This window comes from Anopheles darlingi, chromosome 2 (assembly GCF_943734745.1).
Source record: "Anopheles darlingi chromosome 2, idAnoDarlMG_H_01, whole genome shotgun sequence".
Taxonomy (NCBI): Eukaryota; Metazoa; Arthropoda; class Insecta; order Diptera; family Culicidae; genus Anopheles; species Anopheles darlingi.
Window position 1 is genome coordinate 39151903 of NC_064874.1, and position 19023 is coordinate 39170925.

General features: G+C 46.8%; 3 protein-coding genes across 3 annotated transcripts in view; 2 read left to right on the top strand and 1 right to left on the bottom strand.

The window, feature by feature from the left end:
- LOC125948564 (estrogen-related receptor gamma) overlaps positions 1 to 2099 on the bottom strand; it is a 35705-nt gene extending 33606 nt beyond the window's left edge. The window contains exon 1 of the mRNA XM_049674767.1: positions 1807 to 2099. The gene's annotated coding sequence lies outside the window, so the exon portion shown is untranslated. The remainder of the gene's footprint in view (positions 1 to 1806) is intronic.
- A 687-nt stretch (positions 2100 to 2786) lies between these two features.
- LOC125948579 (protein 60A-like) lies at positions 2787 to 6323 on the top strand. Its single transcript, XM_049674789.1, has 8 exons — positions 2787 to 3094; positions 3350 to 3564; positions 4721 to 4907; positions 4993 to 5147; positions 5230 to 5324; positions 5402 to 5584; positions 5661 to 5795; positions 5867 to 6323. Exons 1-8 carry the CDS (start codon positions 2838 to 2840, stop codon positions 5990 to 5992), a joined length of 1353 nt encoding a protein of 450 aa, XP_049530746.1. The 5' UTR covers positions 2787 to 2837; the 3' UTR covers positions 5993 to 6323.
- Positions 6324 to 7220: 897 nt separating this feature from the next.
- On the top strand, positions 7221 to 18031 carry LOC125948630 (uncharacterized). Its single transcript, XM_049674885.1, has 3 exons — positions 7221 to 8182; positions 13482 to 13610; positions 16817 to 18031. Exons 1-3 carry the CDS (start codon positions 7831 to 7833, stop codon positions 16921 to 16923), a joined length of 588 nt encoding a protein of 195 aa, XP_049530842.1. The 5' UTR covers positions 7221 to 7830; the 3' UTR covers positions 16924 to 18031.
- The last annotated feature ends 992 nt before the right edge of the window (positions 18032 to 19023 follow it).

Consider the following 19023-nt stretch of genomic DNA (forward strand, 5'->3'; position numbering starts at 1 on the left):
GGACCTGGAATCGATGAAACCGCCGGGCGTTTACTATCATCATCCAGCGATCGCATGGCGTGTCCAGCCACATACCGAACCCCGTACCCCGAACCGGAGAAGAAGCAAAACGGACGCAAACTGGTGCAGCATTGCGCAGCATGCAATGTTCGAATTCGTCGTCGCTCCCCGGCGATGTCTGTTCGCGCCAGCGTTTGCCCGGATGTTTTTCTTCCCGGTTTCGCGGGGGGGCCTTGGACAAGGGTCACGTGGCTGGAAGTGGAACGATAAACCCGGCGCCAATTTCGATCCCGCGTACGTGAGCGAAGGTCGAAGTCGAAGTGAAGCATTCCGACCGGACCGTGGTCTTGGGGGCGAGCTTCCGAACAAAGGAAATGGTAAACATAAAGCACTACGCTGGCGTCGTGGTGTACAAGGATATTCCGGACAAAATATCCTTGAACTCGAAACCCGAACAGCCGAACAGCCGAATCGGGACCGACTCCGGTTGTTCGGTATGGAGGGAGCTTCGGAGCCTCAGCGAGCTCTTTAGCTTTTGCTGCGTCGCATTTCCGTTTCTTTGGAGTCGTCAGGATGGACGTCAGCAAAGCAAACGGAATCGATGGCAAGGTATCTGCATATTCTGCCACAAAGAAGCCAGAAGCCATTCGAACCAGAAAAGCCAAGTTCCACCAACACGACGGCCTACGTCGTGGCACGTGGTTGTTGTTGTTGTTTTGGCGCGAACAAGACAACGCGAACTCCCACGGTCACAGGCCATGTCGGTTAGATATAAATTAAAGCGTTGTTCTTGCATAATTTCACAAACTGTGTCGCTAGGAAGGCGACAGGGTACCACGCTTGATTGTTATCACTTACCCTTTACCGTGCGCGACGACCATCGAGCGACCGTATCTGTGTCGCAATCTAAATGGGTAAATATCAATCTCTCCCACACCTCCCCCTACCTTCACGTGTATGTGCCCATGAAATCACCACCACCCGCCGTTCAATGGCGACTGTCCACGTTCGGTGCAAAACAGATCAACTTTAAAACCCCCAAAAAGCGATAACCACCGGCACAGAACGTGGAGCAACTATTGAAGGGAGGAGGGACACGTGTCGCCATTTACAACATAGTTATGCAATGGCCACTTATTCCCCGGGTTTGGTACGGAGCATAGTATAACATTCTCGGGGAGGCGCAGGAGGCCGAAAATCGGTTTGTATCCGCACCAGCGCGACTCGTCCTTGGAGGTGGCGAGCGCGTGCGAAGGAATTTGAGAGCATGCTCGCGCTATCATGTTAAATATAGTAAACAAACGGCCGCGTTCCTTCAAGGATAACCGTTCCGCGTCCGTCGCGATGACTTGCTTTCACGGCGTGCTATGTCCAAAAACCACGATGAGAGGATTTTTGGAAAAATATTTGGCCCCATGTTTTAGGAGGGAAAATGGAGAAGCCAACACCGTTAAGTTTTCTTTGGGCTTTCGAATGGACAGAGCCCAGATTGAACAGATTGATTGTGAGGATCTTCTTCAGGAAGTCAAGACCGTGCGTTAAAAAATAAGAAACCAAGAGAAGCGAACGCGTATTTACACTCCTCTGCAGCGTCTCTGCTGGCATCTCTTTCTAGCATTGCGCAAAGAAGCCTGCCGTCTTCTCGCTCTGGCAAACGCATCGATCTCGCATCTCAAGGCCCAAAACCCCCCCGAGCATATTTACGCGCTCTACACCCCAAGGGGGGGATCCGCAAAATCTGCGACAATTCTGGCGAATGCAGTCGGTTGCCCTCCTCTTTCACCTGCATTCCACAGGACGACTTACCTGACTCAATCGCCTCCACTATTGCCGTAAGATGCCTGCCTGTCGTGAGGGTTGGGATTCTGTGATCTCGTGAACAATCCGGAAAAGAACTACACCGTGAATCCTGCGTAAACACGATACTTTCACACGCAGTACGAGCACTAGAATGCTTGGGGGAGGAAGAATTTCCCCGCCAGCATCGTTACACGACACACGCACGAGTTTTCAACCCTAGATTCCAGCAATTTTTTAATTTCAATTTAAATTTTTGATACGCACGCACGATTTTCGTGATTTTCGATTACGCGATTTTTTTCAGCATTTTGACAGCCTTTTGTTGATGTCCTCTTGACACTCGCGAGATTTCCCCCCGATGATAGGTCGGCAAAGGGTAGTGTGGTGGTCGTGAAATATCTTACATCGGATTCGGGAGAAAAAAACTCCGATTAGGCCCTGCTACACGGAGCGTAAATTTACGCGTAGATTTCCAAATTAATGCCAAAACGTTAACGCTTCGATATGCTAACGTGGCCGGGTTGAGAAAATTCAAATCGTTTTGTGGAAGAAAAGGATTAAACACACAAGCAATGATCACTCACTATCGATGTAAATCACAAAAAGAACATATTGCGAGCCCTCCCGTTTGCAACAGCTTTTACGCTAAGTTTCACGCTCCACGGATCTATAATCGTTTGACAGCATGTAAACGGCAAGCGTGAGGCATTAATTTTTACGTTTACGCTAGAGTTTACGGTCCGTGTAGCAGGGCCTTAAGGCTCTGGCAAACCGGCTGCAGCACTTGCGGCTATTCCCTACACCATTTCGGCTTGTCAAACACGGGATCGAAGGGGAGCGTTCAAATGAGCAGCACGACCGGCAACTGCGTCTCAAGCGGCAAAATTGTACAAAAACACAAAACTGCTGCAATCGACGAACCTGCCGCAAGTGCTGCAGCCGGTTTGCCGAGGCCTTAAGCATTTTTTGTGAGGTGTTTTGGTGTTTGGAGGATTGGATTGTGTGTTGGGTTGCACGTTCTAGTTTTACGCTGGATCATGAATCGAAATAGAGTGTGCCCGCTATTTCTATTAGCGATCTGTTGCTGCTATTTGCTGCTTTGGTCGAGGGAAACGCTCGCAGACGCGCCAGCCAGCTCCATGTCCGGTATTTACGTTGATAACGGCATCGGGCAAACGGTACTGGAGGACACGCTAACGATCGACGAGCAGCAGGAGATCGAGAATGAGATCTTGAGCCTTTTAGGATTGCCTGGACCACGGCCGGCCGTGCGCCACCTGCATTCATCGGTCGGGTAAGGTCTTGGAGAAGGGTTTGGTGTTGCAGCATCCGGCATGCATCGGCACGCAGCAGCCGCTCCCATCTTTTCCCCATCAATGCAATCATCCTCGAGTGGCGCGCGTATGGTTCCTCTGTATACATTGAACACACATTCAATATCCTATATCTCCGCCGCCGCTGCCACTACCGCCGTTACATGCAACTCTCCTTTATTACATCTGGCATCTCTCAAGCTTCTAATTTCCAATCTATTCCGTATGTATTCCAGCAAATCTGCGCCTCAATTTTTGCTCAATGTGTACGATCAACTACAGCAGGATGAAGATGCGGAGGAGAGGACGAACGGTAGGACGGCTGGAACGGGTGGCTATGCACGATCGCGCAAGGTGCGCAGCATCTCTTCCAAGAGCGACATTCTTATTACCGAGGCTGATCGGAAGGCGATCGACGAAAGCGATATCATCATGACCTTTCTGAATAAGAGTAAGTATGTGCCGCCTGTAAGCCTTTCCTACCGATCTCGTCTCGTTACTTTCTTCTCAGTCGCGTTGTACTGGTATTCGCCGGTATTCGGATTTGATTAAGTATTTCCGCCTTCTTTTTCTTTTCCATAGTAAATCAAAATACAAGTATATCTAAAAACCGATCAAAATTCTATACAAATAGCTGCTAACTCACGGTTAAAATTGATGTTGTGCGTACTAATAGAAATGGTTCAATAAGGGTATGTTATCATCTTTTTATTCCTGCTACCAGGGCGTATATGCATAGAAATGTGCACTTTATATATTGTTCAGTTAGATGGTTTTACTGGGTCAATTATTTCCAATGTATTTTTCAATTCAAACTTCTTCAAACCAATTCTCATACTTAGGCGTAGGAAACAATATGTTCACACTTGGCCAAGACGCATGTAGACTTCTTAAAAAGGTGCCTTCCAACACCGAATTATGGCTGGAATGTTGGGTATGCAAGAGCACATTCCCGGCTGAACATCGGATAGATTTACACGCTATTTTTCCTATCGTTCCCGATAATACTAACGATTACCCATTCTTCGCTTCACTAACAGCGTTGCTCCGTGAGATGAAGGTAGGCTGCAGGCAAACCCGGTTTCGCTAGCTCCTATGGATTGCCCGATCCGAATAACGAGTTGCAGATAATGTCACGATTCCTTTGCTAATCTCTTCTGATCCGCCTTTAGTTTAAACAGTTCCAATCATCCCTTTCCAGCACGTAACGGTAGCTAACCGGTTCCCGGGGCCATGCTCATTCGTTCGTGGATGTCAAGGCAGGTCACTAATTTGCTAATCATGCTGGCAAATTTAAGCTGTGATACAATACTCCACCCTCATACGAATGTACGACAGCGGCATATGGGTATTTGGTAGTGTAGTAGCATGCGAGGCATGGACATATCTATTTAACACTCCTGGATTCCATCCCTCCCGCGGGATGCACTTACGCTTCTTCGTTCATCGCTATGTCCCACTGGGGTACGGTAGATCAATTTTCTCATCTTGCTAATCCCACACAGCAGCATCTGCCTTGCCTGCTACAATGGTTAAACTGAATGGCTAATGGTTGTTGCCCTTTTCTCTCTGTACCGCCTGCCGCTGCGACTTACCTCCTGCATCAGACCACCATGGTAGCGAGATGCGTCACGAGAAGGGCCGCCGCCTGTGGTTTGGTGTGGCCAACATAGAGAACGACGTGAGTGTTCTGATGGCCGAGCTGCGGTTGTATCGAAAGCTCAATATCAACAAGTATCGCACGCATAACTCCTCTCTTACGCTCATTGTATACGCAGTTACTGAGTTCGATGGGTAAGTGTGACGAATCGACGATTTACATGCATGTAGAGGAGAACGATGATTTATTGACCAGCCGGCCCTTTGCGTTCTTTTGCAGCGAAAGCGAAATGACCGAAATCTCCAATATCAAGCTGACGGGTGATTACGAGGGCTGGCTAGAAATAAATGTGACCGGTGCGGTCGATTTGTGGCTGCGAAACCGCGAAGCTAATCACGGTCTCTACGTTGGCGCGTATTTTGGCGACCGTGAAGGTGAACCAGCCAGTCAGCGGCCCTCCATTCAATGCTTTTTTTTTGCTTTTCTTATTTTTGTTTGTTTTCTCTTCAATCGTAGAACGCGAAATAAAGTTGGACGATATAGGTTTTGTGAATGTGCGTGGCAGCGACGAATATCAACCGTTCCTGGTGGTATACGCTAACAGCCAGCAGGTGCGCGAATTGTAACACATTCTGCTGACAACATTTGTGACCTGAATTCATTTTATTTGGTGACCAAAAACCCACAGATGATCAAACCGATGATTGCGCAGCGCCATTTGTCGCGCACCAAGCGCAGCTCGGTGCAGCGCCGTCGTAAGGGCAAATCCGACCCGCGGAATCCGCTGTATTCGTATACCTCAACCTACGACCACCATAAAAGCTGTCGCATCCAGCAGCTGTACGTTAGCTTTAAAGATCTGCAGTGGCATGTAAGTCATGGACGTCTGTAATACATCGTGTATTAGGCATTGCTCTCGATTGTTCCGGTCTCTTTTCCGTTTTCAGGAATGGATAATTGCTCCGGAAGGGTATGGGGCATACTACTGCAGCGGCGAGTGCAACTTCCCACTGAACGCACATATGAATGCGACGAACCATGCCATCGTTCAGACGCTCGTACATTTGAACCATCCCACGAAGGTGAGTTAACACCGCCGCATAACCGATCATTACCCACCCTAAAAATTGGTCGACTGCTCTCCCGATTTTAGGTTCCTAAACCGTGTTGCGCTCCAACAAAGCTGATTCCCATATCGGTGCTTTACCACATCGACGAGCAGAACGTGAATCTTAAAAAATATAAAAACATGGTGGTTAAAAGTTGTGGGTGCCATTGAACATTTGAGCGAAGCAGCACAAACACGCGCAGTAGTATTTCTATGCAGCTCGCTTAGAAGTACTGATCGAACCATTGGCCTTTCGGAGCGCGCGTGTTGTGTGCTCTTTCGAAATATGATAATGAATGTAATGTGTTTTAGTGTACCTACTGGCGTAAATGTATGTATGTATCCAAACAAAAAAATGTTTCTCGGTCCGTAAAATCTAAGGCAGTGGCACGTGTTCATGAAAGAAATTGGGATATGCCTTTGTGTATTCTCTCAAATTGATATCCACTTCCTATTATACTTCCACGCACGGATTATACTTCCACTACATTTTATGTAAGAACTTATTCTTCCATTTTCAAATTAAACTCAATAGACCTGCTACACGGAGCGTAAAGGTTCTGGAAAACCGTAACTTCATGAGCAACCAGAAAAGTAACCGAAATAAATTACACCATAATTTAAATATTACGCCACAACTCACTTTTGATAGCTACTCCACACACCTTTTGGATGCGGCAGTTGCGTCTACGATACGGCAGTTGCGTCTGGTGACGCAGTTGCCGCTCGTGCTGAACATTTGAACGCTCCCCTTCGATCCCGTGTTTGACAAGCCGAAATGGTGTAGGGAATAGCCGCAAGTGCCGCAGTTGCCACTCGTGCTGCAGCCAGTTTGCCAGAGTCTTTAATTTGTAAATTTACGCTCCGTGTAACAGGGCCTAATAGCTCAATCTGCACCAAAAATGTGTCGAAAAGTTAAGAACAAAATTTTTCGTGTTATTTTTAGAAGAATTTTGTTTATTTAAATTGCATTTTCAATAATATAATTCGTCCTGGGAGTTTTATAAATCGAAGAAAAGATATGGAAGGATTTTTGGTTTTTTTAATAGTGATGTGCAAAACAAAAAGTCGCCCGCTCATTTAAAAAAACTTAAAATTGCGCAAATTATCATCAAATTAGCACAATCAATTTAACAAATTCGTAGCTGCATATAACTTCCTGTTGTTGGAGTCACATAAAAACATTTCTTTTGGACCGGCGTGACTCAAAAGTAATCATCTCTTTTCTTTGCGAAAAACGGTTCTTCATCCATCCAACAAAAAATATCTAAACTTTGTTAAATTGGAAAAAAAACTAAAGAATGCAACGAGAAAAATATATGCAATTGAATCGGCGCGCACGCACCACCGTGAACCGGCCGCCGGTCGCCGCTTTTTTTTCATTCACACAAAACGTCTCGAGGAGGAGGTATCGTCAGTCGTCGCTACGCAGTTTTCGCCGCAAAGTGGTTTCATCAACGAGGATTTGAATCGGCCACAGGATATCAATGAGGATTTTGAACCGGCAGGCTTAGCGGTGTGCGTGCGTTGAATTGTGTTGAAATTGTGTGTGGTAGTGATTTGTCCTGCGAAGGATAGAAAAGGCATAAACGAGGAGTAAAGCACGTGGGGTGGTTGGGTGTGCGGGGTTGTGCTAGTATTGTGTGTTTTCCCTCGCTTGCTATCCTTTCTGCGTGCGCCTTTACGTGTTGATTAAGTGTGAAGGAAAAGAAACCAAACGCACCAGCACCAGATAAGAAGGATGGTGTGAAGTGCATCAAGTGACGCAATTCGAAAGGAATACGAAACGTGGTCTTATGCTGCTCCATTTCCGTTACTGCCTTCGTTTGGAATATTTGAAGAAGTGTGTGTTGTGCGGTGGCATTAGCAAACGCAGGTTCCAACACCGTGGTGCTGGTGCTATGATTCTAGTGTATCCGGTTGAGGGAAAAGTTAGTTGAAGAAGAAGAAGTACAAACTTGCCAAAATACCAACCCACCGTCACCGTCGTCGTCATCATCATCATCATCATGCTACGGTTGCTTCCGATTCTGGTGGCTCTTGTGGCCGGCAACGTTTGCGAGTCGTCTGCCGCCGTTGTTAGTGCGACCTTGGCAACAAACGAAGTACATCTTCCCGAGGATTCTACTCTCCAGCGCCATCCACATTCCAAGGCCGATACGACGCCCGTAACGTTCGAGTTCGAGCATGGCCAGAGCGAACTGGCTGCAAGGCGTTATGTAGCGTCCATGACTGATTCGGATATTGAACATCGGGAGAGTTGGTGCTATAGCGCGCCTTGCAACGCTTCCGTTTTGCATTATTGCAGCTCGAGCATGTTCCTCAACGATCACTGCTGCTGTGAGCAGCACCACACCAAAGGTTCGTATCCTACACAGTTGAGAACGGAAATGTGCGATGTCCTACTTTTCATACTCGATGACTCATTGACCGGATTATCAAGGGGAGACCGAGAGAGGTGAATCCTTTCAGGAGGCACCAAATGGCACGCCTCAACACACATTGCATGACATCCTGGCGCCAGCAAAGTGTGTCACGCGATGCGACGTGTTACCATCAATCTGACCGCGCGAGTCTGGGATTAAACGAATGTTGTTTGTACTATGCTTTTCGGTAACTAATTATTGCCTTGTCAGCCGTGCAAAATCGGTCAAGATTTAATTGAAAAGAGAGTGTGCTCGCTTAAACGAATAAACGATAAAGAAACGATAATGGTTCCACGCGTGTGCGTGTGTGAGCATAAGTGCTGGTGCTGATGATCGCCGAATTAGACATGCTTAGCATTCCAGTGAAACCACGCGTCGTGGAGTTTTTAAACGACAATGTGTCCTTGGCCCATTAATGGGGCGCAAAACATCGTTCTTCCTTCGGATCGAATGACCTGCCCGCAATTGCTGCCGGAGTGCGCGATATCGTTCCGTTTCATCAGGCTTCAGCACGATGTGCGGCTTATCTACGGAATCTCCGGTCAAGTGCGGAGAACCCGGTGCGGTTTTACAATCATCCATAATTGGTGGACATTATTGGGATATTATTTTGCGATACACATATAGCCGTGCCCCATCTAATAGAATGATGATATGGCCGAGCTAGTCTCGTGCTGCAAACGTGATTAGACTCGCATTATCGCATTTGTGACTCAGCTGGTTATCTGTGCGGCGTCAGGGGTAGCTCGCCACACCGACCACCACTTGTAATAGATCACCTAACCTTGGGGGCCCGGAGAGCAACACAAAAAGCCACTGTTGGCCCCCACGTTTGGAAGTGGGCGAGGCGATGCAGCATTTTCCTCTCTATGCGGCATGCGTTTACCCGTGGAAATGATGCAGCAAATGCAGTTTGAAAAAGCCAACAAACAACAAGCGCTGCACGGGAAGAAAATGACCGGCAAGAGAGAAAACAATAGTGACGCAATTAAATGACAAATGATGTGCCTTACGCCGGTCAAGCTGGTCGAATAGCAGCGTGGTTGCTGGCATGGTTTGTCTGCTACTTAGCAACAGCGACTATACTTGCTCTGCTATCCCCTTGGCTGCTTTTTTCTCTCTCTCTGCCGGTGGTCGCTGTAGCTGAGGGAGTGAGCATTAACAGCACATTACACGATGCCGTGTGGTTATGTTGGTTCTAGTTTCTTCCCTTTTTTCAATTCCCCCATTGGACTGCTTTGCGAAATTGTCTCGTCACGTCATGGACGCTCCCCGGTACACTCGATCGCGCGAGGCTTCTCGCGATAACTCTTTGCAGTGGCGCATGATCTTTGTAGGAACTGGGCAACGGTGACGGTGCTGCACATACACGCACAAGCGCACAAACCACCGCAACACGATTATGGGACTCTGGAGCAAGGTGGTCTGGGAAGAAAATGTACAGCCCAGCACGGGTTACTTGTGACCCAATGTTGGTCGATTGTTTTCGTCTGGAAGTGCGCTCCATCCGAACAACCCGTTGAGGCGAACTATTGCAACGGATCGCGTTGTTCGCCTCTCGAATCGATCGCTTCGTTCCACATGGTTTACGATGCGCAGATGGAAGAAGACAATCTTCGGTCACTCCAGAACCCACTCCGGAGAGGAAAGGTTCAAGCAGACAGATTGATTTGCATAACAATATGATCTGCTGCCCCGCCATGTTGCCACACATTTGTCCCATCAGCAGCAGTAGCAGCAGCAGCAGCAGCAGCAACATGAATGAGCGCACGGTACCAATGGACACGGAAGGGGGTAAACGGAAGTCTTGCTTTTACCACCCCTTCTGACACACACCTTCTCCGCCAACCACGAAGAAAGCGAAAAGGTAAGGCGCCCATGTGAACGAGCATGAATTGAAAGTTCACAAAACATTTATCACAGAGTGGATGCCGCTGGGAGAATTGCAAAAGCGGCACGTTTTTGAATATCAAGTGGCCGTCTAATTGGTCGCCAACATTTTCATGCAAATAGTTTGTGCTGCTGTGGAGTTAACAAACATTTAATTGACATCGTGCATATTCGGTTTCCATTAGTTAAACCTTGAGAAGTACAATCAAATCAGCAGTAAAAGTTCTTAAACATCTTGTAACGATCCAGTAAATCCAATGAATATGTAAACTTATGGGGTATTTGTCCAACGATTGATTGCTAGTAAGCGAAATCAACATTTCTAGAAGAAGCTGCAAGCTGTTGAATGATAAAACATCTAAAACTCAAATAAGATTAATCATACTTTCATGAATTCATTTGTTGGATATGGTTATAACAGAAAAAGGGGTTCTATTTTTGTCTAATGTCTCTTTATCTTTATAAGAACACTTATAAACGTTATGACGTTGCGCCGAAATGGAACCAAAAATAGCTTTTTGTGCGGTCTTATCTGCAATTCGAGTAAACAGCATAGTGTGTATGTAATGCCACCGCATCGTTGAAATGACGATTTTAATCGTAAATCAGAAGAAACCCTTAGCGCCGATTATTGCGTGTGTTATTAACACGAAAAATCACGTCGATCGATAAGAACGGTGGCCAAAGAATGCAACGGCAGTGAAGCAGTGAATGGGAAATCCCACCCCAGTGTAGCGTATCTAGCAGGGCTAATTTTATGCATACATTTGCGATGCTCGCACGTTTGGCTGCCAATCGCCTTATCACAAAGTCAACATACTAAAGTGCCCCGGTAGTTGGCAGCAGCATACCGCCCGCCGCTTACTTGTCGCCTTTCCAGGAAACGGCACGCCGTTATCAAAATGACGCCACTGGCTTGGCGTAATCAATATCATAAAGACGATCTAGCAGAAGCGTGAATACATTTCTTGTGAAGGTGAATTGAAATGGTTCGTCCTCTACTACGCATGGAAGACAAAGCGGACCACGAAAACAACCGAAAGCGGGTTTGGTTTTTTTTTTTTGTGTGTTCGGCGGCAGGACGGGGCAGGTCTGAGCACCAACGACAAGCACGTGTCGCGCGATGTTCGGGGTGTGCTGCTAGGTGTGCGAGTTTGTTGAACCGCGTCCTGCAGTCATAATGTTGTCCTGGGTCGTAAGCGAGACTCCCCTCATCGTCGAGCTCATCGGCACCGAGGGACCCGCTAAAAGTAGGACAGTCGATAGAGAAGGATAGCTGAAGCTGAATAAAACAAACCAACGCAGATGGTCAAACGCACCAGGGGCACATGACGCTGTGCTTGGCACGCAAACGCATCGCACCATCGCGAGGGGAAAAGGCGTACATAAAAAATGAGAACAAGGGGACCAGAGAAGAGGTCCCTCAAGGACAGTTCTGCATGCTAAGTGCTAGGTGTTTCGGTGCGCTCTCTTCTTTGTCTCTCTGTGGTCACCGATAGAAAACGGCTGCGCATCCTTTCTTCATTTACACGTTCTGACCCACAACGACACGCGCGGGACTGTTTGTCTCAATCCGTTGCGATCGATTAGCTGTTCAATCCTTCCAGTTTAGCGGCCGTGGAATGTTCATCGCGCGGAAGGAACACGCTGATGTGAACAGGCCAACGCAAATCGCCAATTGATGATGGGGCAATGGCAACGTTCCCAACGTTACAGACCTAGGTCGCAGATTGATTATGACAGTTAAAAGCCGGCGCTCGAGCATATGCATCACGCAGCGCACTGAGGCAGCAACAATAGATACGCATAAACTGGCGGAGGTTACACCGCCCGGGTGACACACCTCTGTCGCTCCCTCCACTTAACAGTTGATCAAGCTGTCAGCGCGATACGACAAACCCTGCGCCATTAGTACTTCATCATCAACTCATCAACGATGACATCCATTGCCCTTTAAAGCAGCAAAGGCGTGTCTCCCAGTTTCCCAACGCAATCTTTTGGGTGCCGCCACCAAGTCGTTTCACTTCCACTCGAAAAACTCCACCCGAAATGCGCCAATTCGCAATTTATGGGCGCGTGCCACGCTGTCACGGTGGCAAACGGGGTGGGAGGCGGTTCATTTTACGATCAGTTGATCACGTCCAACAACGATCGATTGCAGCGATTGCTAGCTATAGCTGCTTCTTGTATTATTTGCTTACCATATTAACTGGCGGCAAAGGTGGGGGCGGCTTCGCCAACCGTTGGCCATATCGGCATGCACAGCACGCACCATTCCGTTTTCTCTGTCCGGTCCGTCCGGAGAGTCGGCGGCGGGGGGCGCTTAAAGAGAATCCTGCGCCAATAGCCAAGGCCAGCTGACGCCGAAGGTGGCGTTTCGGGAAGCGCGTAACGCGCGTGACTCACACAGCCACGACCACGCGCCGGTTTGGCCTCCAAATACCGATTCTTGTCGATTGGTAATCTGATATGATCCGTTCGTGTCACTCACTTACTTACTATCACGTGCATGTTGCAGTCTTCATTCGTTAATCCGCTACACCGCGTCGTCCATTTCATGCGTTTGGTGCGCATTAATAACAATAACGTTGAGCGCATCTCGCTCCGGATTGGGGCGCTCGTTCTGTCTGGCGCGTGGAATTAGCCCGGCAGTACGGTAGCTACATTTCACATTCATTAGGAATTCCGGCCAACACTTTGGCGGGTGCCATCACGACATGGTTTAACCTGGGCAGTAGCTATCCCTTGCTTCGTAATCGGAGTAGACTGGTGTTCGATTCGAGGCTGATGGAAAGTAGCGCCAGCTGGCTGCGTGTGGAGAGCAGCAAGCAAGAAAGGAACGCCTAGTGATAAGAAATAGAATGGAATCATCAAACTCGGCGACTCACACAATTCAATCATCTTTGCACGCTGAGGAGTGTCTAAATCGGAGGTCTCAAACTCATATTTGCATCCGGACCAGGGCAGTGGAGTGTAACAACCAGCTGGCGGGCTGCACCACACGAAAAAATTTTTGTTTCTATTTAATTTTACGGTTAATTTTACGTGGCGGATGTGGCCGCGAGCCGCGTGTTTTTAGGGTCCCTGCTCTAAATGATGGTTCCGTAGATTGTCTGAACTATGCCCGTACAGACGCGTGAAAACCGTGGCAATTCGGCGATCGAATTCTGCGTCAGGGCCACGGAAAGAAGTGCGATCGGATTGGCTAATGAGCATGCAAACACGAATGATGATGATGTTGGTACTTTAACCTTTCCCCATAGCTGACTCAGCTTCGCTTCGACCTAGCAGCAGGATTCTCGCCCTTTCTCATGGACGATGGTTGTTTTCTATTTTTCTTCCAGAACAATTGCCATGGATACCTCACACCTGCCTGCTCCGGCCGGGCGAGAGGTGCGTCGCAAACGCCGGATCCTGTAGCAACTATCGGACGATCAAAGTGTGCTGCTGTGATCAGCTAACGAAGCGCGAATGTAAGTACATTACTTTGAATCGCTCCAATTTCGTTTTGGATATTCTCCACTAGCAGCAGATGTGGGCGGAAGCGGAGGGGCGCTGGAGAAATCCAGTGCGAGGGAATGGCAAAGGGTGTTTGTTTAACCTCTCTTGGCAACGGCAACCGACACTCGATAACGAGCATACGAACGCAGGGGCACTCGCTCGCACGCACGCACGCACGCACGCATGCCCGTTGGGATATGAACTTCACCTAGATTAACTCACGCTCCTCCAACTTCGTGCACTGCACATTGCCTGGAGCACTCGGAGTTCTTCGGGATTATCGGGATGTAACACTAAGCAGATCCAGACCACATCCAGACCAATGGAGTTGGACGCGGCGCTGCTCGTAATCGCAAATCGGAACCATTTAGTTTAACGATCGTCCGTATCGATGTTGCACTTGTCTGCAATCTCGGTACGAGGGTGTCAAGTAAATCTGGCGAATCTTGCGGTTTAAGTACTCAGACCTAACACCACTCGAAAGAGATGCTCCGTTAGATCATCCATCGATACTGGCCAGTCTGGGACACTGACGGAGCGAAAATAGCTGAAGACCTCATGAAGACGATCCCTAAACGATCATGATTATTCTAATAAAAGTAGCGATAAAATTTATCGATCCCTCGCCGCACGAAATAGGAATAAATATTTACAAGCAATAAAACCGCATACAGGCTGGCGCAGGGTAGACCGGTATCCGGTTGCTAGAATCCCTTGCTGCAGACTCCACGAGGCTCCACGAGAACCACAGCATGAACAACACGGTGTTTAGTAGCCGTTCGACCTCGATCCCGTGGCCAAAAGACGACGAATTCGGGTCGATCACTACACGCCAAATCATACTTCATCAGACACACACACACGCGGCGAGGATGTGCCAACTTTTATGGCTTTCCCGCTGTCACGGCCGGCGGATTGTTTATCATCGGGACATCGAGAACGGGAACGGGTGGCATTGCCTAAACCCTCGCTAGGAAATGCTTTTCCTACCAGTATTGGCACAGTACACTGTCAGCAATCGTACCGATCGTCGGAAGAAACCAGATCTGAGAACCGTTTACATGCCATTGTAAAGGCAAATATTTCCGTTTTACGATGCCACAGAAACTAACATCGAGCGGCGCATGGCGCTCAAACATTCATAAGTTGAATGCTGCGTGTGCGTGTGTGACGTTCATGACCTTCGAGGTGGAAAGGAGCAGGTGAGGTGGTGGCAGGAATTCCGAAAATATCGGGTTCGCCAGTTGTTCGCCAGCTCGTAAATCATATCCAAGATTGATTTGGTGTGTCTAAGATGGTTTCGGTATCCCAGGCATTTAGCGCATCATCACGTGTCTAGCTCAGTCGGTCGGTTTGGCTTCTCTGGCCACTGTAACTGTTACTTTCTTTCTGCGCCCCCTTCCTATTGCAACAAGAGCGCGATTAGCGCGAAACCGCATGAGCATTCAAGCGTTCCTGCCAAGGATTCGCTTTTTACATTACACCCCGACTTACATTATTTACTCAACGCTTCGTCACATCTCAATCAGCGCGTCGATTTACAAAATAAGGGAAAACACTAGGATAAACACTTTACGTGGTCGTGACATTGATTCGCCCATAGACCAGCAAGTAAGAATACGAGGTGCCTGGCTTAGGCATAGAGACCGCATAGAGCAGCAGCGAGCGACAGCAGGATAAGTTATTTTCTCTTGGCCTCACCGGTCGGTCCAAACGACAGCTGAAAGGTTCCGCGCTAGGGCCGAGATGGCCGTTTGCCGAAACCATTTCCAACAAGACGTTAATCAATATTTTCCATCAAAGAAACCTCGCTCCGGCTCCAAACCTGGCAGGTGGCGGGATGATGCGAAGGGAGGCCAGAGGACGACGACTCTAGGTGTGGATCATCGTAGATTTGTGAACTGCTGACAGACTGCACCGATGAGGTTCTTCGCTATGTTCCCGGGAGGAACGATCATTCATTCGAATGTTGCACTAGATCTGGCGCTGCTTCTATCACCGCGCCGCGAGTGGGTGGGAGCCATTTAACACCTCGATGTTTATTGGAAAGCTACGCTACGCCGGAACCGTTCACCAGAACGGATTGGCTGTTGATATCTAGCGACGTGTCTTTGTCGCGCTTTTTGCGAGACGAAAACAAACATTCAATAGATGTAGATCATGTGATCGGTGGGGCAAAATATATTGACAACAGCACATACCGCGTGCAAAGTGATAAACCAGCACCAGCTACCGCACACAACCGATGAATCAGCTCGTGAATTATCATGGGTGTGTATTGTTCGTGTAGCTTTGGGGATCTCTCGTCGAGCTCTCGTTACTGGAAGCCGGTTTCGAAGTAATGCACGGGATGATGTTACCTTGTTAGATAAGTCCACAGCCCGGGATCTTGTGGTTGATAATGTGCGATGGAGAAAACAAGATCAAGGCACGCCGTTATCATGGCGATTGAGTAAATTGGCTAGTAAAGCGATTGAGTAAATCGTTTTACAGCGTCCTATTTGAATCATTAAGTGTCTAAAACCATAATGGTCTCGTGTGTCGTACAGTTACGTTTCGAAACATAACATACCGTGCTTGTGACAAACCACAACAATTCCATAATCCGGCACGATTTTGTCCAATGTCACGTGGTTGTAAAACCACGCACGCCCTCGCTCAGGCAATGAATGTCGCGTTAGCAATGCGGAACTTATCATAAGCACGGCATGATCGGTGATCTCGACAGCTGAGAAGTAAACCGCAAGGAGTCGATTTCTAACGATGTTTTTACGGGTACATCCACGGACCAAGCTGAAGGCTGATCACTGAATCATTCATGTTGTGCTTCCATTTCACCATCGCGCAAGGTCGGTCACAATTTTTCTTTCGACTTTTCGACCCCATAATGTCCGTCCCCCTCTCAGACAAATGGTACATGTCGCACGGAGTGGATGCTGAGAATACATATTTTTATTTTCTTATGCTGACGCGTGTGACGATGGTCCACTGATCTGGTATTTGGCGGGGCGCTGCGTGTAGGGATTATGATGGTGCTTCAACGTGTCGTGTCATTCACTCGTCTCTTAACTGGACCACCTAGATCGGCCCTAGGGGAACCATTCCCCGTCCCCACTCCAACCTTTTTCATTTCCTCTGCACTGGTTAATGAATATATTTTGTTCTTTTCGATTCACAGATAAGCAAAAATTCTCATCGGCTGTAAGCAACGGTGCGTTTCATTTCGTGAAACTCACGCTGCTCGTAGGAGTACTTATCACGGCTGGGCAATACTGCATCATGTGAGATGGACAGCGGTGGTAGCGGATCGGCAACCAATACATCATATACAAGTGGCCTTAGTGACACCGTGAATCATGGGAGTTTGTATAAACAAAACTCCTTGCCTTATGTTTCAATTTATGTAGTGCGCAAAGTTCCAATTTGGTTGACGTGGCGCTCTATAGTCAGGATAACGTTATCATTCCGATTTGCTTCTAGAAAGAACGTTAAGGAACTGCGTCTCACATCACATGAATTTTTTAAGTTTTTGCTAGACTATTGCTTTAGTTCCTACTTGTTTAGTGAAATGTTTGTTTGTTGCTTGCTTGCCAGTTAAGTTATAGCTCGGCAAGGCATCTCATTTATCATTGGTTTTTATGTTAGGTTTTTGGTCTTATAAAGAAATGCTGTGAGCAAAATTCCCTTTTTTTGCGCTGTAAGATGATTTTTTGGGTGTATAAGTCACTAAACGAAACCGAGGCATGCTATCGATATTTAAAATTCACTCCATTTCATTTTGTTTAAGTCTAGCATTTCTCCAGATGCTATAACGATAAACTATACTATGATTGAAAAGGAAACATCTCAAAGTGTCTCATTTAATGATAGCAACGACAAAAGCATTGTCCATTACATTCAGCTTAAAAAAGAAGGAAAGGTTATCATTTTCATTCTACGCCAAATAGTTACCAAACGATAATGAAATTTGGAACCATTGATAACGATAATTATGCGTGTAGGGAATAAAATAGCTAAAATACTGAGCATAACGGAGGTAAAAGAAGAAATAACAGATGGAAAGCTGTATGAATTTCACTGTGAAAACTACATTGGCCATTATAGGAATGAAATCTACAAGCTAAGAAGTATGACCAACTCCTCGTCATTTAATCAAAAGACAATTCGTCAAGCGGCCATAGAACGGATTAACGGATGGAAAGGAATACGAACTAAAAATTTCAGAACAGATATTTACAACAGATTAGCTAAGAAATGTATAAAACTATCTTCTATATTTCGTGTAAAGGACAATATGTGACGCATCCGGCTATTTTGACGGCATGCGAACACTAAAGCTACGATATAATAGGAAGATGTTTGTGGAATAAGATGGATAATAAAAGGAAGAGAAACCGATAAAGAAAACATGTTTTATTTATCTATCGTCGCATTTTCTTTTGGATGAAATGAACAAAGCAATTCTGGTGATGGAAATCTCGCTCGAAAGATAAATTTCCATAGAGGACATGGAGTCTGGTCATGGACACGTACCATGATCGGAAATAAGATTTATATCTGCATGTTTGAAACCCGTAGCCCTTGATGGGAAGAAGACTAGCTTCGATGATGATGTTACCTTCACGGTAACGTTGAGTGTGATTCTTTTACTGAAGTTGCACTACTCAGGGTATTTGGAAGGATCACGTGACCGCTCATTAACACGGCAGTTTGGTTTATTTAAGTGATTTACCATATTTACCATTTATTTATGAATCTCGAGAGAACTTGACAAACAGTAATGTTACTAACTATAAAATAACTCTTATATCTATCATTTCAACGCAAAAACCATTTTGGTTCGTTCGTTTTTGTTAACCGACATGAAAAAATTCAAAATTTCACAAATTTCTGCCGAGGCAAATTTTACCCCGACTCTTGCTACATGGGCAGTTAGTTTAGAGGTTAGACATTTGTTTTGGTTGAAAATCGTTGGAGAAAAGTGGGAAATTTTTAACTGTTCGTGACCTTTTTTCGTGAATTTCATGATAAGATAATGGTGATAAGCAAAAATTCAAGGCATTTGCAACATCCTCCGTCGTTATCATTGGGAAACTAAGCCTTATTTGACGGACAAACCGTGCAAACCACAAAAAAGTGCAGCCGGATCTCGAAAAACCGGGGCTGAAAGATCGGAAAAGAATTCTTTTCCTTTTCCTTTACGTGAAAAGGTTCTGTTCACAAAATTCGTAATACAATCAACTCACGAGCAACCCTAAAGATTACGGAAATCTGCGTTCAGGTGTCCGGGTGTCTCGAAAGGGAACCATCGGAAACCGGCAAGTTCTAAGGTTCGTGGTTCTGCAACGATCAGTTGTACTAACGATCGAATTATCTTTTCAGTTA

What these genes read in the sequence shown, in the direction of transcription:
- LOC125948579 (XM_049674789.1), top strand. Translation starts at nt 2,838, where the DNA reads ATGAATCGAAATAGAGTGTGCCCGCTATTTCTATTAGCGATCTGTTGC. An exon ending in TATACGCTAACAGCCAGCAG is followed by an intron (nt 5,325 to 5,401) that starts GTGCGCGAATTG and finishes AAAAACCCACAG; the next exon opens with ATGATCAAACCGATGATTGC. An exon ending in ATTTGAACCATCCCACGAAG is followed by an intron (nt 5,796 to 5,866) that starts GTGAGTTAACAC and finishes TCCCGATTTTAG; the next exon opens with GTTCCTAAACCGTGTTGCGC.
- LOC125948630 (XM_049674885.1), top strand. Translation starts at nt 7,831, where the DNA reads ATGCTACGGTTGCTTCCGATTCTGGTGGCTCTTGTGGCCGGCAACGTT. An exon ending in TGAGCAGCACCACACCAAAG is followed by an intron (nt 8,183 to 13,481) that starts GTTCGTATCCTA and finishes TTTTTCTTCCAG; the next exon opens with AACAATTGCCATGGATACCT. An exon ending in TCAGCTAACGAAGCGCGAAT is followed by an intron (nt 13,611 to 16,816) that starts GTAAGTACATTA and finishes TTCGATTCACAG; the next exon opens with ATAAGCAAAAATTCTCATCG.